The sequence below is a fragment of the Lineus longissimus genome, chromosome 4, assembly GCF_910592395.1.
Source record: "Lineus longissimus chromosome 4, tnLinLong1.2, whole genome shotgun sequence".
In the NCBI taxonomy this organism is placed as follows: Eukaryota; Metazoa; Nemertea; class Pilidiophora; order Heteronemertea; family Lineidae; genus Lineus; species Lineus longissimus.
Window position 1 is genome coordinate 11,046,097 of NC_088311.1, and position 20,472 is coordinate 11,066,568.

The 20,472-nt window shown below is 40.3% G+C and overlaps 1 protein-coding gene across 1 annotated transcript in view; it reads right to left on the minus strand.

Moving 5' to 3' along the window:
• The window catches only part of LOC135487252 (angiotensin-converting enzyme-like), a 36,626-nt gene extending 23,118 nt beyond the window's left edge, over positions 1 to 13,508 (minus strand). The window contains exons 1-2 of the mRNA XM_064770777.1: positions 13,169 to 13,508; positions 21 to 154 (exon numbers count right to left, since the gene is read on the minus strand). Coding sequence (XP_064626847.1) covers positions 21 to 154; positions 13,169 to 13,253 — 219 coding nt within the window. The 5' untranslated portion in view covers positions 13,254 to 13,508. The remainder of the gene's footprint in view (positions 1 to 20; positions 155 to 13,168) is intronic.
• Between the last annotated feature and the right edge of the window lie 6,964 nt (positions 13,509 to 20,472).

Sequence of the window (20,472 nt, forward strand, 5' to 3'; positions counted from 1 at the left end):
GAATCCCTATTTCGACTCACCAAGGCACTGTTTTCATCAGTGATATTGGTAGTCATCCGGTAGTAGTCAACATAAGCATTGTAGTGGTAGGTCGCCAGGCGCTTATTGTAGTCGTCCAGGAATAACAGGGCCGCAGTCAAGTTATCGTTGGTTCCTGAAAGTTAGAGAAAGGCTATAACAACATGAAAGGATCACCGTGGAGAATCAATTCCCCACATTGCCGAGCATCTTATCAGGCCTTCCACATTTTTGGATGTTTTTCTTGTGAGGTAACCATGCAGGCCTCAAGAAGCACTATCCAGGGCAGTCTGCTCGGTAAGTTGGAAGGCCTGATAAGATGCCCGGTAATTTTGAGAACTCATTCTCCAGGGTGAGGATTCAGTCCTTATTCGTTTTAAAAACCTCTTTAAAAACTTCTTTCAAAATACAAACTGCTTATAGCGTAGAAAAGAAGCCCCATTGGCTCGCTATTGAAACATATCGTGCAAGTGACAACATACTTCAACAGCAGCAAGAAAGACGGCCGAGACAAACATTCTTTGTCGAGTACCCGTAAATGGTAAGTATGAGTAGTAAGGCAAAACCTAATGGTAGGATATCGGAATCTTTGGTATAAAGTTCAAAACACTTTAAGTCAATGGATAATGAGACGGAGAGGTCATCTCGACCAACATCTTTCCATGGATATCGGCCGTAAGTATGGATCGAGTAACATCAAAAATATATAAGACTCGCTTATTTTTGGTAGCATGAAACTCTGTTCAAAACAACATTTGTTTCTCATATGTCTTCTTCATACGATGTTTTCAGTAACAAATTAATACCGTCATCGACTTCGAGACGGGGTGTCCCACAGATTACAATTCATACATCCTGGTTTAACGCTTCGTTCAAAAGATTCCCCAAGGATTTCTACACCCACCGTGCTAGTTGCCAATCGTTCAATTTTTCGGCTCTCGTGATGATCCTGGCCATCCTCCTTGCGCATGATGGCGCTGTTTCGTCCCTGCTCGCATGACTATTGGCCGCCATTATGCCTGCGAATGGCCTCGCCATTTCATTATCATAAGACGTTTAGGGTCTCTGATCATGCAAATGTTTGTGACATGATTTAAATAATACAAAAAATCCGGTGGCATAGTGATTGGTGTGAAAGACAAACTCTCTCATGGAATAAAACCATTACCAAAAACTAGTAAATTAGTTCAGTGGGTAAAGTGTGAGAAAGACGTACTTTGCTTAGAAAAAGACCTTGTTATTGGGGGTGTGTACCTTCCCCCGGAAACCAGCAAATATGGTGGAGTTGATTTATTTGATGAACCTGGACAGGAGCTATTGTCTATAACAGGTTCAGGTGAAGACAGGTATATTTGTCTTACTGGTGATTTCAATGCTTACACTAAGGAGCTTTCAGAAATTGTAAATTACGATTTGGAGCTACTGGAAATACTACAACTAGAACATATGAATTCTGATATTGATATCGATATTTTGAAAAGAGCTAACAAAGACAATAGCGTAAATAACTATGGGTACCGTCTAATTGAGTTGTTGAAGGAGCACAACCTGATGATTGTTAACGGTAGGGTCGGTGCGGACAAAGGTATTGGTGAATTTACATGTTATAAAGGTGAGAGTAGGCACGTGGTTGATTATTTTCTGGTCTCACCTGACTTATTCCCTTTGTTTACTAAATGTGAAGTCAAGAGTTTTGATCGAGCAGTTTCAGATGTACATAGCCCGATAATATGCAGCGTTAAGGCAACAAAGCAAGGTACTGACCACTCAAGTGAGGACCGAGGACAAGTTAACACTGGCGGGAAAGTCAAATGGGCGAGACTTAAGGCACATAGATATCTTGAAGCCCTCGATGTAGATGATCTTGAGGCCATTAATTCGTCCATGATAACGATACCCTGAGTGCAAATGAAGCGAATGACAGGTTATGTGACATTCTGGTTAAAACTGCAGAGAAGTTTATGGGTAGAAGTTACCGAGTTGGTGACAGAACAGGTGGCAATAAGAATGATGGTATAATAGACAATAAGGTAAAGGTAAAAAGGAGTGTTTACAGACGTGCCAGAAGGCGGTTTAAGACCAGTCGTAACGAAAGAGACAAGACGATAATGAATAAAGCATTTAGAGAGTACAAATATGAAATTAGAAAAAGGAAAGAGGCTAAACGGGTGAAACATAATGCCACGTTGAAAGAGATGAGAAACGCGGATCCTCGTTGTTATTGGAAATTCTTCAAGAAGAAAAAACAATCAAGATGCGGGGCATCTGAATGTTGAGGCAGAACCGTCGGACCAGTTGGGCGATGAGAATAAGGTCTTAAACAGGTCGTTTACACACGAGGAAGTTGCTAAGAGTATTAAAAATTTAAAAAACAACAAGTCCACCGGGCTGGATGAGATTAGTAACGAGTTTTTGAAAACCGGTAGAAACATTTTACTGCCTACTCTCGTGCTACTCTTCAATAAGGTTTTAGATTCCGGTGAAATCCCAGAACTATGGTCAAAAGGGTGAGGTCAACGACCCTAACAACTCTAGAGGTATCACTTTACTTAGCTGTGTTGGTAAGCTATTTACATGTACTTCTTTACTAAATAGCAGGTTAAACGAATACTTGGAGGCAAGTAACTTATTATCAGAGAATCAAGCTGGATTTAGAAAAGGTCATTGTATTTCGGATCACATCTATACTATTAAGATGCTGATCGATATCTTTCTGAAAGATAAACGTAAATTATACTGTGCATTCATAGATTATCAAAAAGCATTTGATACTATTTGGAGAAAAGGTCTGTGGTACAAGCTTGTTGCTTCTGGTATACATGGTAAAGTGTTTACAGTTATCCAAAACATGTACCAAAACATTAAATCATGTATCTTTGCTAATGGACAGACGTCGGAATTCTTTCAAAGTGACATTGGTCTTAGACAGGGAGAAAATTTATCCCCTGTACTTTTTTCTATATATGTTAATGAGTTGGAGAAACATTTAACTGATCATGGTGTTGGTAGTATTGATTTATATCTGAATGGCGTCGATGTGGACCCGTGGTTGAGTTTACTGATCTTACTTTATGCTTTCTGACAGTGCGGCCGGCCTACAGCGTAGCCTAGATGAGTTAGTTGAATATTGTAAAGAATGGAAATTAATTATAAACCACGCCAAGACAAAAGCTATAGTTTTTGAAAGTCGACATTCTGCAAACCATCCTGAGTTTTTTGTAGACGGCAAAGCAATTGAAACCGTTTTGGAATTCAAGTACCTAGGCGTTAGGCGTTATTTTTAATTATAATGGTTCATTTGTAAAGTGCCGTAAGGCACTGAGTGACCAAGGCAGAAAAGCATTGTTTTATGTATTGAACCGAGTGCAAGAACAGTTTTTAGATCTTGATATAGCACTACAGTTATTTGACGCTATGGTAGCTACTATACTGACCTTTGGTAGCGAGATTTGGGGCTTTGAGAACCTCAATGTGATAGAAAGATTGCACCTGTTATTCTGTAAATGTATACTAAAGTTAAAGCGCTCAACACCAAACGCAATGGTATATGGAGAATTAGGTAGATTTCCATTGTATATCAATGTTAAAGTCAAGATGGTAAAATTCTGGGGGAAACTGGTCCTACAGGAACAAACTATAGCCGGAAAAATGTATAAAATTGCATACCATAGACACCAAAACGGTCAAAATATCAAATGGGTCGCGTTTGTCAAAAATATCTTGGAACTTTGTGGGCTCGGGGACATCTGGCTGACACAGATGTTCCCCAACGTTAATTATCTCGGTGAAATTGTCAGAAGACGACTGCAGGACCAGTATCTCCAAGAATGGCGCAATACTCTGATAAACTCTCCAAAATGTTTGATCTTCAGAGAAATCAAGTTTGCATGGGGTTTCGAGAATTATTTGCTTTGTCTATCTCAAGCCCAACGTATATTACTCTGTAAATTTAGATGTACCAACCATAAACTCCCTATAGAATTAGGCCGATATAATAATACCCCCCCCCGACTAGAACGTACATGTAATAAATGTAACCTCGGAGTAGTTGGAGATGAATTTCACCACGTCCTCGTATGCCCCTTCTTTTCAAACATTCGAGTAAATTACATTCCAGCCGACTTTCACAGATATCCCGATTTATTTAAATATGTAAAACTTTTGAACTCGCCAAAGAATACATTAATAAAACTAACTAAATTTTTGTCAAAGTCTCTCCAACTACTCGAATCATATTGTAAGCAAATTCGTATTCTTTTGTTGATGTTAAAAAACCTTCGCATGTATATTCGTATTTCTATTGTATATAGGTAGTTTTGTGCTCTACGCAATGTAATTTAGGGTTAGGGTTAGGAAATGGAAATGCAAGTCACGTGCAAGGGAGTTGATTTTTCCCTATTCTATGGCATAACGAAAAACGATTTGAGTTAATGAGATCATTTAAATACATCAGTTAACTAGTTCGGAGCACTACTTCCCGCGGTCAAAGGTCACTTTCCATGCACCGGGCGCATGCGCAGTGCGATCGAAAACCTTAATTCGTATCAAGCGCGTCACACTTGAAATCTCAATACGGTTTCGTTGATTCGGATTAGCTGATTCGCATTCAATTCGGTTTAAGAACCGTGTTGGTTAAAGCGGATTGAGATCGGTATGAACCGAATTGAGTGTGACGCCCCAATACGAATCAACGTTTTAATTCGAATTCAATTCGTGTTAAAACCCCAGTGTGACCACGGCATTTGTTGACCAATAAACCTTATTCTATTCTATTCTATGTTGAAATTGTTTTATCAGCAACGACTATATAGCTTACGTTTTTGTAATTTTTTTCCTAAAGTGATTACGAATCTGTGACCGCAGCCATTTTCAGTCCGACTACACTGCGCGATCGAAATGTATAATGTACATTCACTCGATCATACAACCTTGAAGCTATAATGCTGGCAGCGAGAACATATTATATATATTGCTTAAATATCATGTTTTCTTTGGAGAATGTACCTAATGCATCTAATGTTTAATCGATATTTCATAAGAATTGCAAAACTTTATTCAGCAAAGAATTAATACATTCTCTCGCTAGGAACTTTTCAAATGTTTTAACAATATTCCATACATAAATCACACAAACTTTAGTTTGCGCTATCTGCGCAAGGCGACTCAATAATTGGAAGGCGACAGGAATGCAGAGGCTACGGTGAACTACATGGTCGCTTTTCCGGTTGATCGTCGGCAGATCTTTAGGGAACTAATTACAGCGCAGCCTGGGAGGTTGGGGTATATGTATCCCTACGTGTAAGTTTTAGAAGTGCATTTCTGGGCTATTGGCAGACCTTTACATCACAGGCAACTTGCTTGAACTTTCTGTGAGAGAAAAAAAACATTACTTTACTGAAAAAAATATGGTATCTTGATTTTCACCCAATAGATTTTGCTACATGAAGAATAGATTAGATGACAAAGTCAATACAGGTCAGCCGTCTGGCTGTGCGTGACCCTCCCCGCTCTCCTCCTTGGACGTTTCTCACGAATCTGACTTTGAAAATTGGTTTGCGTGAATGATTCATAGGACTGATGAGGATTCAACTAAGAAACCTTCCCTGCGACCGTTTGACATGCTGTACATACATACATGATATAACTTTAATAAGACCAAGGAGTCAATTCCTCGCCCCGGGCATGAGAGGTGAATGTTTATGCATCCGTATTTCTTTGGTGCCCGCTCTTATGTCAGCATCCTCGTATGCAGGAGTGTCGTGCAGCCAAGGATAGACCTAGCACGGAGCTGGATGATTCCAGAAAGTAATTGTTAGTGAACTTTTGCCAGTAATGGCGCCAAACAAGGCCAATTATGCCACTAACTTATCAAATTAGAGCCATTTCCAATCGAATCTAGTCAAGTTGCTGACATCAAGTGATCCGTAATTTGATATTGTGGGTATGATTAAGGTCGTTGGAGAGAATTATGTTATAATTGAAGTATGATACTACATATTTTAGATTCCAGACTACTTTTCTAATACACAGTGACGTCGCTCAGTTGTTCAATGAATATCACTTGAATTGAAGAGCTGTCGATGGATGTTTGTCCTGACTGGAAGCGAATCACAGTTGAAATCAGAGAGTTTCCTGATCGCAGAATCAGATGCCTTGAATTCTACTTCATAGGCGCAGTCTTCCTCAATGAACAAATCAATACATGTTATGCGAATGACATTAAATTCAAAAGTCAGAAACTTGCGACCTCCGTCATTCCCTTAACATCAAAGTCATTGAGGGCAAAATTCACTTTCTCTCAATGAACTGTCCAAAATAGATTATTGCAAGGAACACTATGTTGAATTGTTTAAAGACAAAGCATCCTTAAATTGGCGAACCTTCCGGTAAAGTTTTATTTATATTTCTAATGTCCTCTGATAGAAATATTTCTTGAGTTGTTTCCAAATCTCCAGAAAAGCTTCACTAACACAATCCGTTGTCGATCCTCAGTGTATAGAAATACCCGCTGGTGTGGCTTACAGATATTTAGCCAATGACTGTGGCGACCTGTGCATACAATAACATTGAAATAACACTGTTCATGGAGTATAGATAGCCAATTATAATACATGCAATATATTGCACCCTAAAAGGGCTCTTAAAAAATGGCACCCGATACAGGTATTCACGAGGACGACCTGTATTAATTCATTTTGTGTACACTTTTAATTTTTTAATGTGTAACAAGTAAGTTCCCCTTTCTGATTATGGACAAGGCAAATGATCATTCGGTGTATTCCTGTTTCGCCTATTCCTGTTCCGCCTATTCCTGTTTCGCCTATTCCTGTTTCGCCTTATTCCTGTTTCGCCTAATTCCTGTTTAGCCTATTCCTGTTTCGCCTAATTCCTGTTTAGCCTATTCCTGTTTCGCCTAATTCCTGTTTAGCCTATTCCTGTTTCGCCTATTCAAATGTATTGCTAACCTCCCCACAGACGTAGGAATATGAACCGTCCCTTACTGACCGACCAAACCCGAGGAGAGCCACATATGTACGCATTGACGAACGCATGTTACGCCTCAAAGAACAATACGTCAATGGAGAGAGGGACATAATGAGTTACGTTGATGCCATCAGTTACCTTGTCTGACATAATATCATGATATGTATTTTCCACCTTGTTTGACTTTATATGTGCTGTACCTACATGTATATTATGACATGGGTTTTACAGCTGATTTTGATCAAATAATTATGAGAATGTACAATATTATGTATTTTTATCAAAAACTCATGAATTCAGTTTTCATAAAATAAACGACTGCTTTACTCTACTTAATCTATTAGTTTTTACTGTGTGTCAGTATGGTCCTATGGTCCTATGGTCAAATAAGTCCCGGACTGTCCCCGCTTTCAAGGTGACTCTTTCAAAACGGTCATGGCATGGTTTGTTAACAAAGTTGATGGCATTTGATTAGTCAAATTGTCATCACATCGTTAACATCATCCAATTGTCCCCTCACATTTTCCCCATAAAATGGACATGCATCCCTAAGGTTCCCCGTGGGAGAGTCGATTTATTGTAGGGGTACTGGAAAGTAGGCGAAACAGGAACAGACGAAACAGGAAATAGGCCAAACAGGAAATAGGCCAAACAGGAAATAGGCGAAAAAGGAATAGGCAGAACAGGAATAGGCGGAACAGGAATAGGCGAATCAGGAATAGGCGAAACAGGAATTTTGTAGGCGAAACAGGAATAGGCGAAACAGGAATAGGCGAAACAGGCATAAACCGATCATTCACTATCTTTTAACCTGTCCTTTTTGCAACTTGCTCCACTTTGTATCTTCCGCTGATAAGAAAAGTCGAGTTTTGAAGGCGTCGGTAAACTTATTTGATATGTATATTAACTGACAACTTTGGGTCGATTTTTCTTTCAGAAGACAGTGTACGGTGACCGAAACGCATGGCATCATGTCTGCTATCCGGATAGAGATCTGAGACAGGAACATGCATTGGTAGTGTTGAAGAGTGTTAAACTCCTAAGCGTTGATTCGAACGTACTATATTCCATTCGTAAATGTTATGACCGCATCGTTTGGGGCTCTGGAGGGCGAACTACTGGTTGGATTTCTTTGAAGTTTCGTTTTTATTGGTCTTCACCTCAAAACCAAACAGGATTTATTTATTTTAGTAACCATGGTAACGAAATATTATTTTGTATGCACGAGTGTACATTGACGTAGTGCATCGAACTCGCATTTTCTGCTCTGTACGGTTTATTTTTTGACCAATATGGATGAAATGTTCAGGTTATTATCTTGTTGTGTCAATCTACTCATGTGCTAAGAATGAATGAGAAATATTCAGAAACAAAATATGGCCTATCCAAGGAACCCTCAAAATTACAATTGGACTTCGCTGAAGAATTTAAAAAATTTCTGCCTCGAAAATGCTGAACTCCTACAAATCCTGTTTGGTTTTGAGGCAAGGATCAATAAAAACCAGCATTCAAAGTAATCCGACCAGTAGTTCGCGCTCCAGAGCCCTAGACGATGCTGACATAAAATTTACGAATGCACTATCATCCCCATACACCCTTAAAAATAACAGTTTTTGAGCTTTTGAAAACTCTCTCTGGGTTTTTCTGCCAAAACTAATATGAAACCCATCATGTCTACAGAGGTTTTTCAGGGAGGTGGGTTTTGGGTTTTCGATAACTGAATAACCTTTTCGAAAACCTCTATGGGTGCATATTTCTCTTAGCTAAAAGGTTTTTCAGCTCAAAAATCGTTATTTTTTGGTGTGTACCGAGCCACTATTGTTCATCTCACGAAGGGTTTCATGGTCATGATATGCGCTTAGCAACTCTTATTTTACAACCTCTAACATGTGTCTAATACAAAGGATAATTCTTAATTCTAACGAAGTGCAACTAATCGTGACTTTAACAATTTTAATAAACATACCAAATAATAATGAACACCTTTAAACCCAGGTGTTCTTCATATGTTTTATATCCAGGTATTTGTATCCGACTGTATTACCCACTCCGCATGTTTTAGAATGTCCATAAATTATCTATAGAAGAGTAGAATTTTATGTTCACCTTAATTACACTACAGCTACGAACCGGTATGAATAGCCAAAGCTTCATTGAATTTTTGCAATAGGTGTAACACTCGTAAGATTTTGATTTGCAGCTTAATTAAACAGAAATAATGAATAATGACGGTGTGAAGAAATGTAATGTTCAACCATGTTGTAATCGAATTGAAAACTTTTATTATTAATTTCGAGGCTATGATGATAATAAATAACATGATTCAATACCCAGGCATATGGAGCGACACGCATCCAATAACTGACCTCTCAAAAGGGGATTACGCACAGCAGCGATTCAGCCTAGTTTTTACATTTTCTCGGGTGGTGAAAATGAACCGTCTCATTTCCTTTTCATACGTTAGCTAGATTTGGCCTGCTGAACAAGTGGACAATAGGGTTCCATTCAGTAACTTGCGTATGACTTGATGCTTGATATCTACACAGGTGAGGGCAGTGCATTGTACTTGTCGTAGGAAATACGCTTTGAATATCTAGGAAGCCTGTTAGATAGAGCAAATGACGTCAAACGAAGGAAAGTACTGGCACTCGATACTTTTAACACCCGCAATAAATTCTATACCTATTTGAAAGCATCCATCACAACCAAAGTGAAAACCATTCAAGCATTCGTAAACAACATCTACCTATCTGACAGTGAATTTGGGATCCTCACCCAAAGAGGAAGAACGCATATATAATTGACATTTCACAGATAACTCTCCCTAGAGAACATTGCAATAGTAACCAAGCTTGACAAGATTACAAACGAAGACCTATATGAGCAAATGTCCACAATACCATGCAGCGATCTCATCAAGCAAAGATATTGAGATTGTTAGGACACCTACTAAACTTGACAAGACTAAGTCAGCCCGGATGCCCTAGAATTCACCCGGAAATATAAAAGACCGACGGGAAAACACAAACGCTCGTAGCTGAAGACAGAAAGAAAGACCTGGGGACGAGTCTTCACCTAGAAAACGTGACCGTTTCGGCCAATAAGGCGGCCTGGAGAGATCTAGGTCGGACTTGTGCAATGTCAATATCTGACGAAATGAATGATGAATTCTTATTGATGAGGATGAAGACTTTGATGCCCACGATGCGGTGAGCTTGTTCGCCAACACTCCCATTGATGAGCTACGCTTGGCCATCATCATAAGGGATATACTTTTGAGCGGTAATTTACTGAAAGATAGGATCAAACTAGGGGTTGCCGACATCATGAATCTAGATTCATTCTAATAACAACTTACTTTCAGTCTGACGATACCGATTATCGTCAAAATTTTGGAGCATCAATGGAAAGCGCGGTTCCTCCATCGTCGCTAACCTGTTTATGGAACATCCTATCCTGTCTATGAACAGAAAGTAGCAGACACCACCGTACCCATGGATTGTAAACCTATTTTTAGATGTTGATGACACTATAAAGGCAGTCTTGAATTCTCCGAAGTAGTGGTAACAATTTTGGAAATTGGATTCTTGCGGTTTGTAGTGTTTTAAAAATGCTGTAAAACTTAACATGACATGCAACCGTGATATTACTCACATCATTTCACACCAACCTCATTTTTCACTAGCATACTTCGATTTCTTCCATTTTCCATCATAATTCTGCGAAATAGCAGACTTTGGACACGGAAGAACTGATTTTTAACGTCACAAACAGCATCGTTGCTATCTTGGCGACATCTTGTCATAATATTACGGATTGGAAGCCCAAGTAACCAGCTCAGCGAGGTGGCTATAACTTCGACAAGCACCACCCAAATTATGAAGCCACCGCGCTTACTCGTGTGTAGGCGCGGCGCAAGTAATCAAACACGCTATATGAATCAATGAAATTAATTAATTCAGAGTACCATTGAACAACACTTTTGTATACTACCGCTGCTCTGAGGGACGTGGCGATTTAGCGGAATCTGGGGAAAATGCTGAATCTGCCGAAACTGGCGGCGGAAGGAGCCTAAAAATGGTACGAGAATATCAATTTTAGGCCGATTCTAAGTCATCATGTTGCCCGGATTCTGAGATCAGCACCAGAAAAAGCAATTTCGGAGTACAGTTATTTATTTTATGACGAACCAAAATTTGGAGGTCTTGCATATTTACCCAATTCGTGAATTCACTTAACCAATGACCTCTATCGATTCAGTAATCAGAATATTTTACGTCTTCAAACAATGCTATGATCATCAAATTTGTTAATTTAACATTCGGGCCGTATTCCAAACCGATATTGGAATGTAAGTAGTTATCATTCTTTGCATAGCTGTCATGAGTCGAAGATGCATTCAAGCTACTTGAGGAGTTTGCAATCGGATATCATTAGGTTCTGGCACCTTTCTCCAATAGAAAGGTCGACCCTTCCTACACGCAGAGGGTACCACGACGGAAATTATGTTGCTTTTGAGAAGGTATCCTGGGACAGTCCTTGGAATTTACTTGCTAAAATTCTATCAATCGATTGAATAGACATCGGCGTTTGGCTGATCGGGGTTCACCCCTGATTGATAGCACCGATCGCGAAGACTAATGTTCAAGGGATTGCTTTAAGACCAGGAGGGCGAAGGTTCGAAAAACTTTATGGGCTTTTTTAGGAGTAAAAAACGATGCTTTTAAACCCCCGTGCGATACGATTTCTTCAAAAGTTAGTTTTTCTTAAATCAAATTTTGAGACCTAACGCAATATTGGAATTAGAGGTAAGGCAAATAAGCAAAACCAATTCTTCATTGGTGCTCGGGCCTCAGACGATTTTGATGGATCTAGTCAGGGGCATTTTTTTTCTAATGGAATAATTTAAGGAGTATAAAAAAATAATAATGTAAACAGTATCGCCTTATCCATTGTTTTATCGGGTGGCGAATAGTGTTTTCTAAACACTTTACTATTTTTCAAAACTTTGTTTTCAATCCTGACAAACTGAGAAAAAGATTTTTCCTCAACTTTTCAGCGAGAAAGGGTCAAGGTTTTCGTTGTGGCATATACATTATGTATCTCTGGTTTTATCGATTTTTGTCTGACCTCGGCGGCAGCGTACCAATACATGCCCTCCATGTCTTCAAATTCGAGTTCTTCTTTTTTGTCGTCAGCGGAGGATGCCGATTTGAATAATATGTACCAACTTCATTGATTGGGGGGAGAGCAACAACTGCATGGAAGAGCCTACTAGTTTTATTGCGCGGTCGGCGCTGTAGAAACTAAACGACAAAGTGTCGAGGTATTCGGGGTGTTTCCCAATATTTCATTTTGATACTCAGTTACACGCGGTCCAATCAAATTTGGAGAAAACCGTTAAGCCTTGGGTTCATATAGTAGCCTTGGGGTCATCACTCTCCATTGACGACGTTATACTGACAATCGTGGCGTCGTTAGTTAAAAGTATTACCACAGTGCTGGAGAGTCAAGACTTTGCCGAAAAAGGTCGAGCTGGTGATATGTATAAATCATTGACAAGCTTAACTTGTTGGTAAATTCTAAACGATGTTTTCACGACGCAGAGCATAGTAACAATACACACATCTAGCGTAGTACTGCTTTGAAATTAAACTTTGTACATTTAAAGAGACACATGAAAAAAACAACCTGAAGATTTTATCAGAATTCGTCACTAAAAATGAGCGGTACAGAGCGGAAAATGTCAAAAATCAATGCAACGTGAATGTACACAGATACATACAACACTTTTTTTCACCGAAATGTGAAAATCCTCTTGGGCCCCGAAATTAGATTTAAGAAAACAAAAGCTTTGAAGAAACCGGTCCGGTAGTTCTTGCACAGCGGCCAAAATGACTTTGACACTTACTTCTCGCGGAGTCTTAAGAAAGCTTCTGTAAAAGTCTAGAAGTAGTTCGATTTGACAGCCAACGCTTGTTGAATTAGCCAAACTGGATTTCTTATTTAGGTGTCTGGTAGATTTCAGAGAGTAGGGAAGTTGAGGCGCCGAACCGAAGTGGTACAAGCGAGAGCAAAAACAAAGAAAAGCAAGGAACGCAAGGAAAAACGTAGATCAGAGATAGATGAAGAAGAGGAAGAAGGAAAAGAGAAGAGGAGGACTTACCAACGTTCTCCAAGTCTGTTTCACCAGGCGTACAAATAACCAATGTAAAGACCATCAGTAATCCTAAAAGAATAAATTGCTGCATATTCCCGTTGCTGTTGTATTCGATCACCTTATTACCAATGGATTGTCTGCGTTCAAATTAGTTCAGTACTTAGTAAACTAACTGTGATATTCCATTAGGTCGGATAGCGCATCCCGGCCCGCGCTGAGGTGTATTTGCCCCGGACTGCTCTGCCGAGTCGAATGAGTAATGAATCACTTCGCTGCATGCAGGGAAAATTAACCGAGTTAAACTGCGGTGCGTCCCTTTACAAGCGCCATTGAATGACATGGGACAAGTATGACGCAAGTATGATATGCCGTGCTAAACGACTTGATAATTCTCTCTCGGGATCCCCACTTTTAAATTCGGGATTACTTTCAGACTCGGGCTTTCAACTTTCACTTATTCACTAAAGCGAGGCTAGTAACCTCCATGGGTAGTTGCAAGTATGAATTAAATCTATACTTGGTAGTTGTAAAAAAGAGACTAAACAAAAATGCAGAAAAGAAACAAAAAGACACAGGGATCACCACTCCTGCGGCGTCTTCGACACCATCTAATGGACTCAGCACAAAATTAAAGGAAACCTATCACGAAACGCTTGTAAAAATGGGGAGTTTTGAACGACCCGGTTAAAACCTAAGGCGGGAATAAGCTTCAATTAATAAATCTTAGCAGTTTCGAGTTCCCCTCAGGTAGTTGATTATGTGAGCTTGGTATCTGGGTAACATTGCATAACGTTGCATAACATTACTGACTCCAGTTAATGAACTGCATAAGAGGTCATCACCAATTTAGAAGAAGTGTAATCATATATCTTGTCAATGTCATAAGTGAATTTGAAAAAGTTCCAATGATTCTAAATGGTTTTATTACCTTTTTTTTTAGTGAGACATGTCAAAATGCTGCGCCCATGATGAACTATCATCCTGCAAAGTTTCATTGTGCTGCTTATTTCGGTCTTGTCAGAGTTCCTAAAAGACATCAGCTAATGAACAGGACTACATTACAGGCACAACATGATCTTTGACGAAATCAAGATACATGTATATACATTCTTTTAAAAGATGTATAAAAGATTCACTTCTATATACCATGCGTTTTAAGAAATAAGTACATGTATATGCACTTTAAATCCATATTGTTGACAAGCCTGCATAAGCATACATGTAATCCTATAAATCACTGGGGTAGTGTGCACTCAGTATAAAAATAATGCAAAATCACATCACACAGTACATGTATATACAATATGAGCATTGTCATAGCTGGGGGGGGGGGGGGGGGGGGTTATAGCGGAGGACAAAAGAGGTGTTTGCCCCCTCCCCCTACCAAAAAGCTACTAGTAGTTATGGACCTGGTGACCTAATCTTGACATTATCAGATGTTACCCATATTCGAGCCGTTGAATCGGTAGTTGTCAAAATGTTGACCCGAATTAGTCCATCGCACAATTTTCCCCGCAACATTTCTAGTTGTTAAAATGTTGACCCGAATTACTCCTATGCAGGAGTCGACGGGCATGCAATAGTTCCGAAATACTCTCGCCTTAGATCGGTGAATACAGGAGGGGAGTGGTGAATAGCGTACCGTTATAATTTGTACCGCCATAAAAATGATAATAGGGTTCGCGTTGCACGGCGTTTCATAAGTGGAACGATAATCAGGGATACTGTACTGGATACTAATCGACCCAATAAACAAGAGAGCAGAACAACTCGATGGTAATTAAATCAGGCTAATATTCCCCATTCATCATGCTGATGTATCTATTCCCGGTGGTATGAATACTGCCATACCATCATGCAAATAAAACATTGTGATACAGTATTATATATCGTTTAACTCTGTTTTGGTCTCTGGGCAGCAAAAATTTGTTCTGATATCTAAAGTCCAGCAAGTCTATCGGCTTTTTCCTTGAATGTTTTGCCAGAGTTATCATACTCCACAGTGACGCTTGCCTTGCCTTGCCTTCAAGGCCAGGGGACTAACGACTCTGGTAGGGGCATTGGTACTCTCCCATTTAGCATCTCAAGTAAATCTTTGATTGCACTTTGCGTGAACTGGCGAACCAGCAGTAAGATGTCGTCATTCGTGGGCCCTGGAATGGATTTCTGCTTCCTTTACTCCATACAATGTCTATCAAAAGGGCTCTGCTTTACCCAAGATAGTGGCAGTCCGCCTGCTTTGCCCGGCTTTCCTCCGGAATGGTCCTCTCCACGTTGTAGGAGACTTTACGAGGACGCCGCTAGGATCCGCTTAACCATCCAACATCTGACCGCTCATTGAGTTCACCTGTTCTCCACCCATTTCCAATGGGTGCTTGAAAATTAATGTCCGGCATGCACATTTCTCGCTATGCAATTTACTGTGCTTCGCCCCAAACATGCCAAAAGGCCATTCTAAAGATGGCGAATTTATTTGCCACATCGTTTTGTAACAGACTGGCTAAAATCTTTGATTAATAGTAGTATAAAAATCATGAATAAAAACAGAAACAGATCTGATTTCTATTTTCCTGCTTATCCGGCCTTCACGGAAAGTTTGAATTACTTTCTTAAACGCTCATTTTTATGCTTAAATTTGAAACCTCTCCGCAAAACTTAATACAAGTGGACACGACTCAGACGAGCTGTTTTTAGCGCTGCGCATATATATCCCAAAATGATGCTGACTTATGATTTCGGATGCCCTATAGTTAAATACAGTTACCGGTAGCAAATGCATCCAACTTTCAGCACAATGAAATCAACTGCACCATTGAGACAATAATTATTTATTGCATTCGGTTGTGCGACGGTTTGGTTGAGTACAACAGTCCATCGCACAATTTTCCCCGCAACATTTCATTAGCCTTTTAACGGTTGCCACATTTCATTCGATCAATGGTAGTTTATCGAATTTGCGGAATTATATACAACTTAAGTTATTTATCTGTTACGATGAATAGGTCATTACTTTTGGTCCTTTTTCTGATCATAGAAATTGGAAAACGAGAAAAGCTTGTCCGCTCAAAGGAAAATTGCGTCTCATTTGCCATGATCGCAAACAACCTTGACAACATGGGACTTACCGCCCGACGACAGCGCTCGCAGTGCTGAGAAATCATTGACGATAACAAGACATATAGGTATTGATCTCAGCTTTTAAAGTAACTGTATACCTGATAGCAAGTATGGATTAAAGAATCTCTGATCTATACTTGCCGATAGACATAAATGCAAAAATACCAATTTCTAAAGATAATTTCTCATAAGTTAAAACGCAAAATTTTGCAGCTCATATGTGATGAAAGACAGTTTTCCGAAAGATTATTATTACACGTGTACATGTACATTGTTCATGTTTGAAGGTCATTGCCGATATTCGTAGCAAAAAAAGTTCGCCGTTTTCAAATGCAAGTTTCACAAAGACAAGCTCTTTCCAATGAAATTACTGTGAGTATTGTGGCTGGAATTGCTCTGTATTGCCAAAATAATCTTCACGAAGATCGGAGTTTGTGGCAGAGAAATTGGTCGATTATTTCATGACGCGAAAAAAATTGTTAAACTCATGAGTTGTCGATTTCATTCATAGATTACACGAATTTGATTGTTATTATGCACTAGAAAATTTAATTAAATAAAAAAATTCACTGAAAATCGACGACCATACTCAGTGATTTACGTTATCTCCACTTATAAGCTCCCAATAGTCATTATAGCCATTGGCCAATTACGAGGCAGACTCAGAATATGATGCACGAGAGTCTGCGCGCGGCGCACTGCAGTCCACTCATGCACTTTAGTGCTAGTGATTGTTAGAGAAACATAAAAATCGGCAAATGTCTTGACTGAAATAAATCATTACTGTGGTCTTCGTCCAACGATGAGCTCCTACCATACTTCGAACCCGGGCAATCCCTGAGGTCTGAAGACAACTGCGTCCTGAGGATCCTGGAGACGTACGGTGGCAGGAGCTTCCGAGTGCAGATGTTGTAGATGTCAAGTTAGTGACCGATGGTCCCAAAGTATTTTTTGTTCATTTATTTGATTAAGTAGGCGTTCTAAGTATCTGTTTTCCTTGCTAATTAAAAATTTAAGAAATTATTTGGTAAAGACTTTGGGTTCTACAAGGTCAAGATTCGGTATGACGCGCATTAGTTCTCCCTGCGTTGATTCGTTCCGGGGATTAGAGCAGAGCCTTGTTCGAGAATTAAGAAGTGGCAACATAATAGTGCAGCCTCATTAGGTAGCTGATAAGGTGGATGGAACATACTGCAAACTCCCTTTGGACGTAAATGTAGCTCGCCTCTGTTCCGTCGAGTGTGACACAGCACGTACATGCAATGTATGGCAACAGTGTATTATGTAGATCACTTCTTGCGCTTCGCCTATAGCGGTCCATTAATATAGGTTCGATCCGCTACGCTCTACATCGACATTTTGCTGGGGACGAATTATTATTGGTCTAGCGTATATATAGTTCGCTTGACATTCAGTCTTTGATCATGACCTCATTGACGACCGCAGGTACGGCTGTTATAAAACGCGGATTCCGCGGAAATCCGCGGAAAAATCTAACTTGGCTACAGGGTGGCTACCTGAACCGCAGGTGAGAGTTTTTCATATTAGTAGTGTGCATTGTTGTGCGCATGAAGTACTCCTGGTGACAAGGTCTTTGGGAATCCCCGTTATATGGTGCGCTGTATCCGCCGTAAATCACAAGCACCTTGTGGTTTGAAATAAACTTATACTCTAGACGGGCCTCGAAGTAAGTTTTTGTGATTGCTTAAAATAGACTCCAATGTGCAGTCGCATATGGTTGGTTAGGTTCGAGCTGCAAGGAGATTGTCCTAAAAAATTTTCGTAGACCAGAATTCAGTTCGTCATCGACTTATATTTGAAGGAGGCATATACCGTACATCAATCCGGGCATCAATCACACTTGAAAGCAGCCTCGTAATGTGTTCCGTTAGGGAAGGAACCACGGTGGTGTCGAAGATAACATGCAAAGTTTATCAACACCAAGAAAAAAAGAGGGAAGAGTCGATCGGAATGGCATGAATGGCGCTCCAGAGGATTAAAATCGGACCAATGAAATGTGCAGATAACTGGTAGTTCTTGCCTCCGATTTATGATTTATGTTGTTATTTGTATAATATAATTATCATTAAATATTATGCGCGTATTTACTGGCGGCTCTGTGATTTTTCCGAGGATTTCCGCGGAATCCGCGTTTTATAACAGCCGTCACAGGTAGCTGGTTCTCATAGTGCATAAGTCGTACGCCGTGCAAGATGGTATGAACAATTAGCATGCTACCTGAATGAGCCCTGTGTAGCCACCCCGGTAGCGATTCAATGTGATGTACCAAAATTGTCCCAAAATAGCTACCACAGGCCACTGAATCAAGTGTCAGTAAGGGGTCCAATCATTGTAAAAATGGTTCAGCTAGAAGAGGGAGCAAGAAATCCAAGAGGAAGCAAGAAATCCGAAGAGGTCTCAAATAGACCGAAAGGGAGGAAACTACCATTGCACAATTTCGCCCCCTGTACATTGTGTAGTGCAATAATGTACAGGGGGCGAAGTTGTGAAGTGATAAAAATGCTGTAGATTCTTTGCTTTCGGTCCCTTACGGGACCTCTGCGTATTCTTTCTCCGTCTTCTTCCTTAACCCTTCATGGACATTTTTACAATATTTTAACACCTAACTGACCCTTGATTCAGTGGTCTGTGCCCATACCAAGAATGGATAAAGACTACAGTTGGTAGACCGCATTCATTCTTGGCTGCTCCGGATCGAATCCGTTTCTTCTTATATTAACGATATGAGTTCCTAGTGTATATATCTATCATATTGTTGAAATTCCCAAATCCTAATCACACATAATGCTATCAGCAAAGTGTTGTTTTAGCTGCCCACAAGGAATGTTTAGGGTTTTTGAGACACCTGTGATAAGTTTCGGAACTACACTGCCGTAAGATCTCAATCTAGTGATAGAAACTTCCACCAGATGGAATCATTGGGATTATCGATCATCTGGACCCTATTTGCTCGAAAGTGCTTTGGAACAATTATCAACCAGGGTTATTTTAAATGTTCCCTATATCTCATTGTTTTCACACAATAGACTACTGGTCAGTCCAAGGACCGACAAGCCCGCGACATGGACCGCGAGGTCGAAAGGCAAGGTTTTCGTTGGTTAATTCGAAAATCACACAATGGTCTTCACCGGGTCATCGCTTATTAAAAAATAGCGTCGATACACCGTCGAACATGTGTGATAGAAATAGCTCCACGCGCGCTACTAAGTATGCAAATACATCACAGAGGGCCATGACGGAAGCTCCGGAAACTGCAGAAACAATTTTTGGTTTTGGTTTTCCAACAGTTTTCGGAGGTCACGCACATGCGTATGTACGGTGTACTTCGGCTTGGGCCAATGGAGTCACATACTGTGCTCGCGCAGTTACCTCGTCGTTGGGGAGGTACCAATGCCTTTTCTCTAAAGTTACGACCATTGGCTGATGTGTATGAGGGTGGTCTATAGGCAGACAACTGTACCGATAGGAAGATCCCTAATTTCCATAATAACTAGGATTTGAAATCTACATCACATGCATACATGATGTCCAAGGCTTGTTGCTGACATCGTAGATCAGAGTCTTACAACATTGCTCAACATTGTCAATGTCCTTTATTTGAAATAAAGCCACTAAGGTATTCGTAATAGAATTACATGAGGGTTATCTCTTAGTAATAGGCCCATTGGTAGGGTTTTCGATTGGGGCATTCTTGATTGATGCCGTATATAGTGTCATGATGAACTTCGCTCAACTTTTCGTCGCTGTATTGCTATTATCCCCAACTCTGGCAATGGACCCAAACCCGGAAGACGCTCAACAGCAGCCGCTACCAAGGAAACTGCGTTCCTATACGACTCAGGAAAAGGTGCGACATGTCCTTGACTGCCAGGGTTTCATCCAGCAGGGGCGAATTCTAAACGCAGCCGAGTATGCTCGGAGGTACCGTATCCCACCCACAACGCTGAGGGGATGGATAAGCAACATCGACGACCTGATGGAAAATCTTGAGACGGCCCCGCAGGCAAGGCGAGTTCCAGAAAACCACGATGGTTGCTGGCCGGAAGTTGAGAGGGTGGTCCAATGCGCCTTCCTTCAGTCACGGCGAAACGCACTTCCAGTGACCAGAGAAGACTTCCAAGATGCTGTCATCCTCGCATTCGATAGATGGAGGGACAACCTACCACTGGATG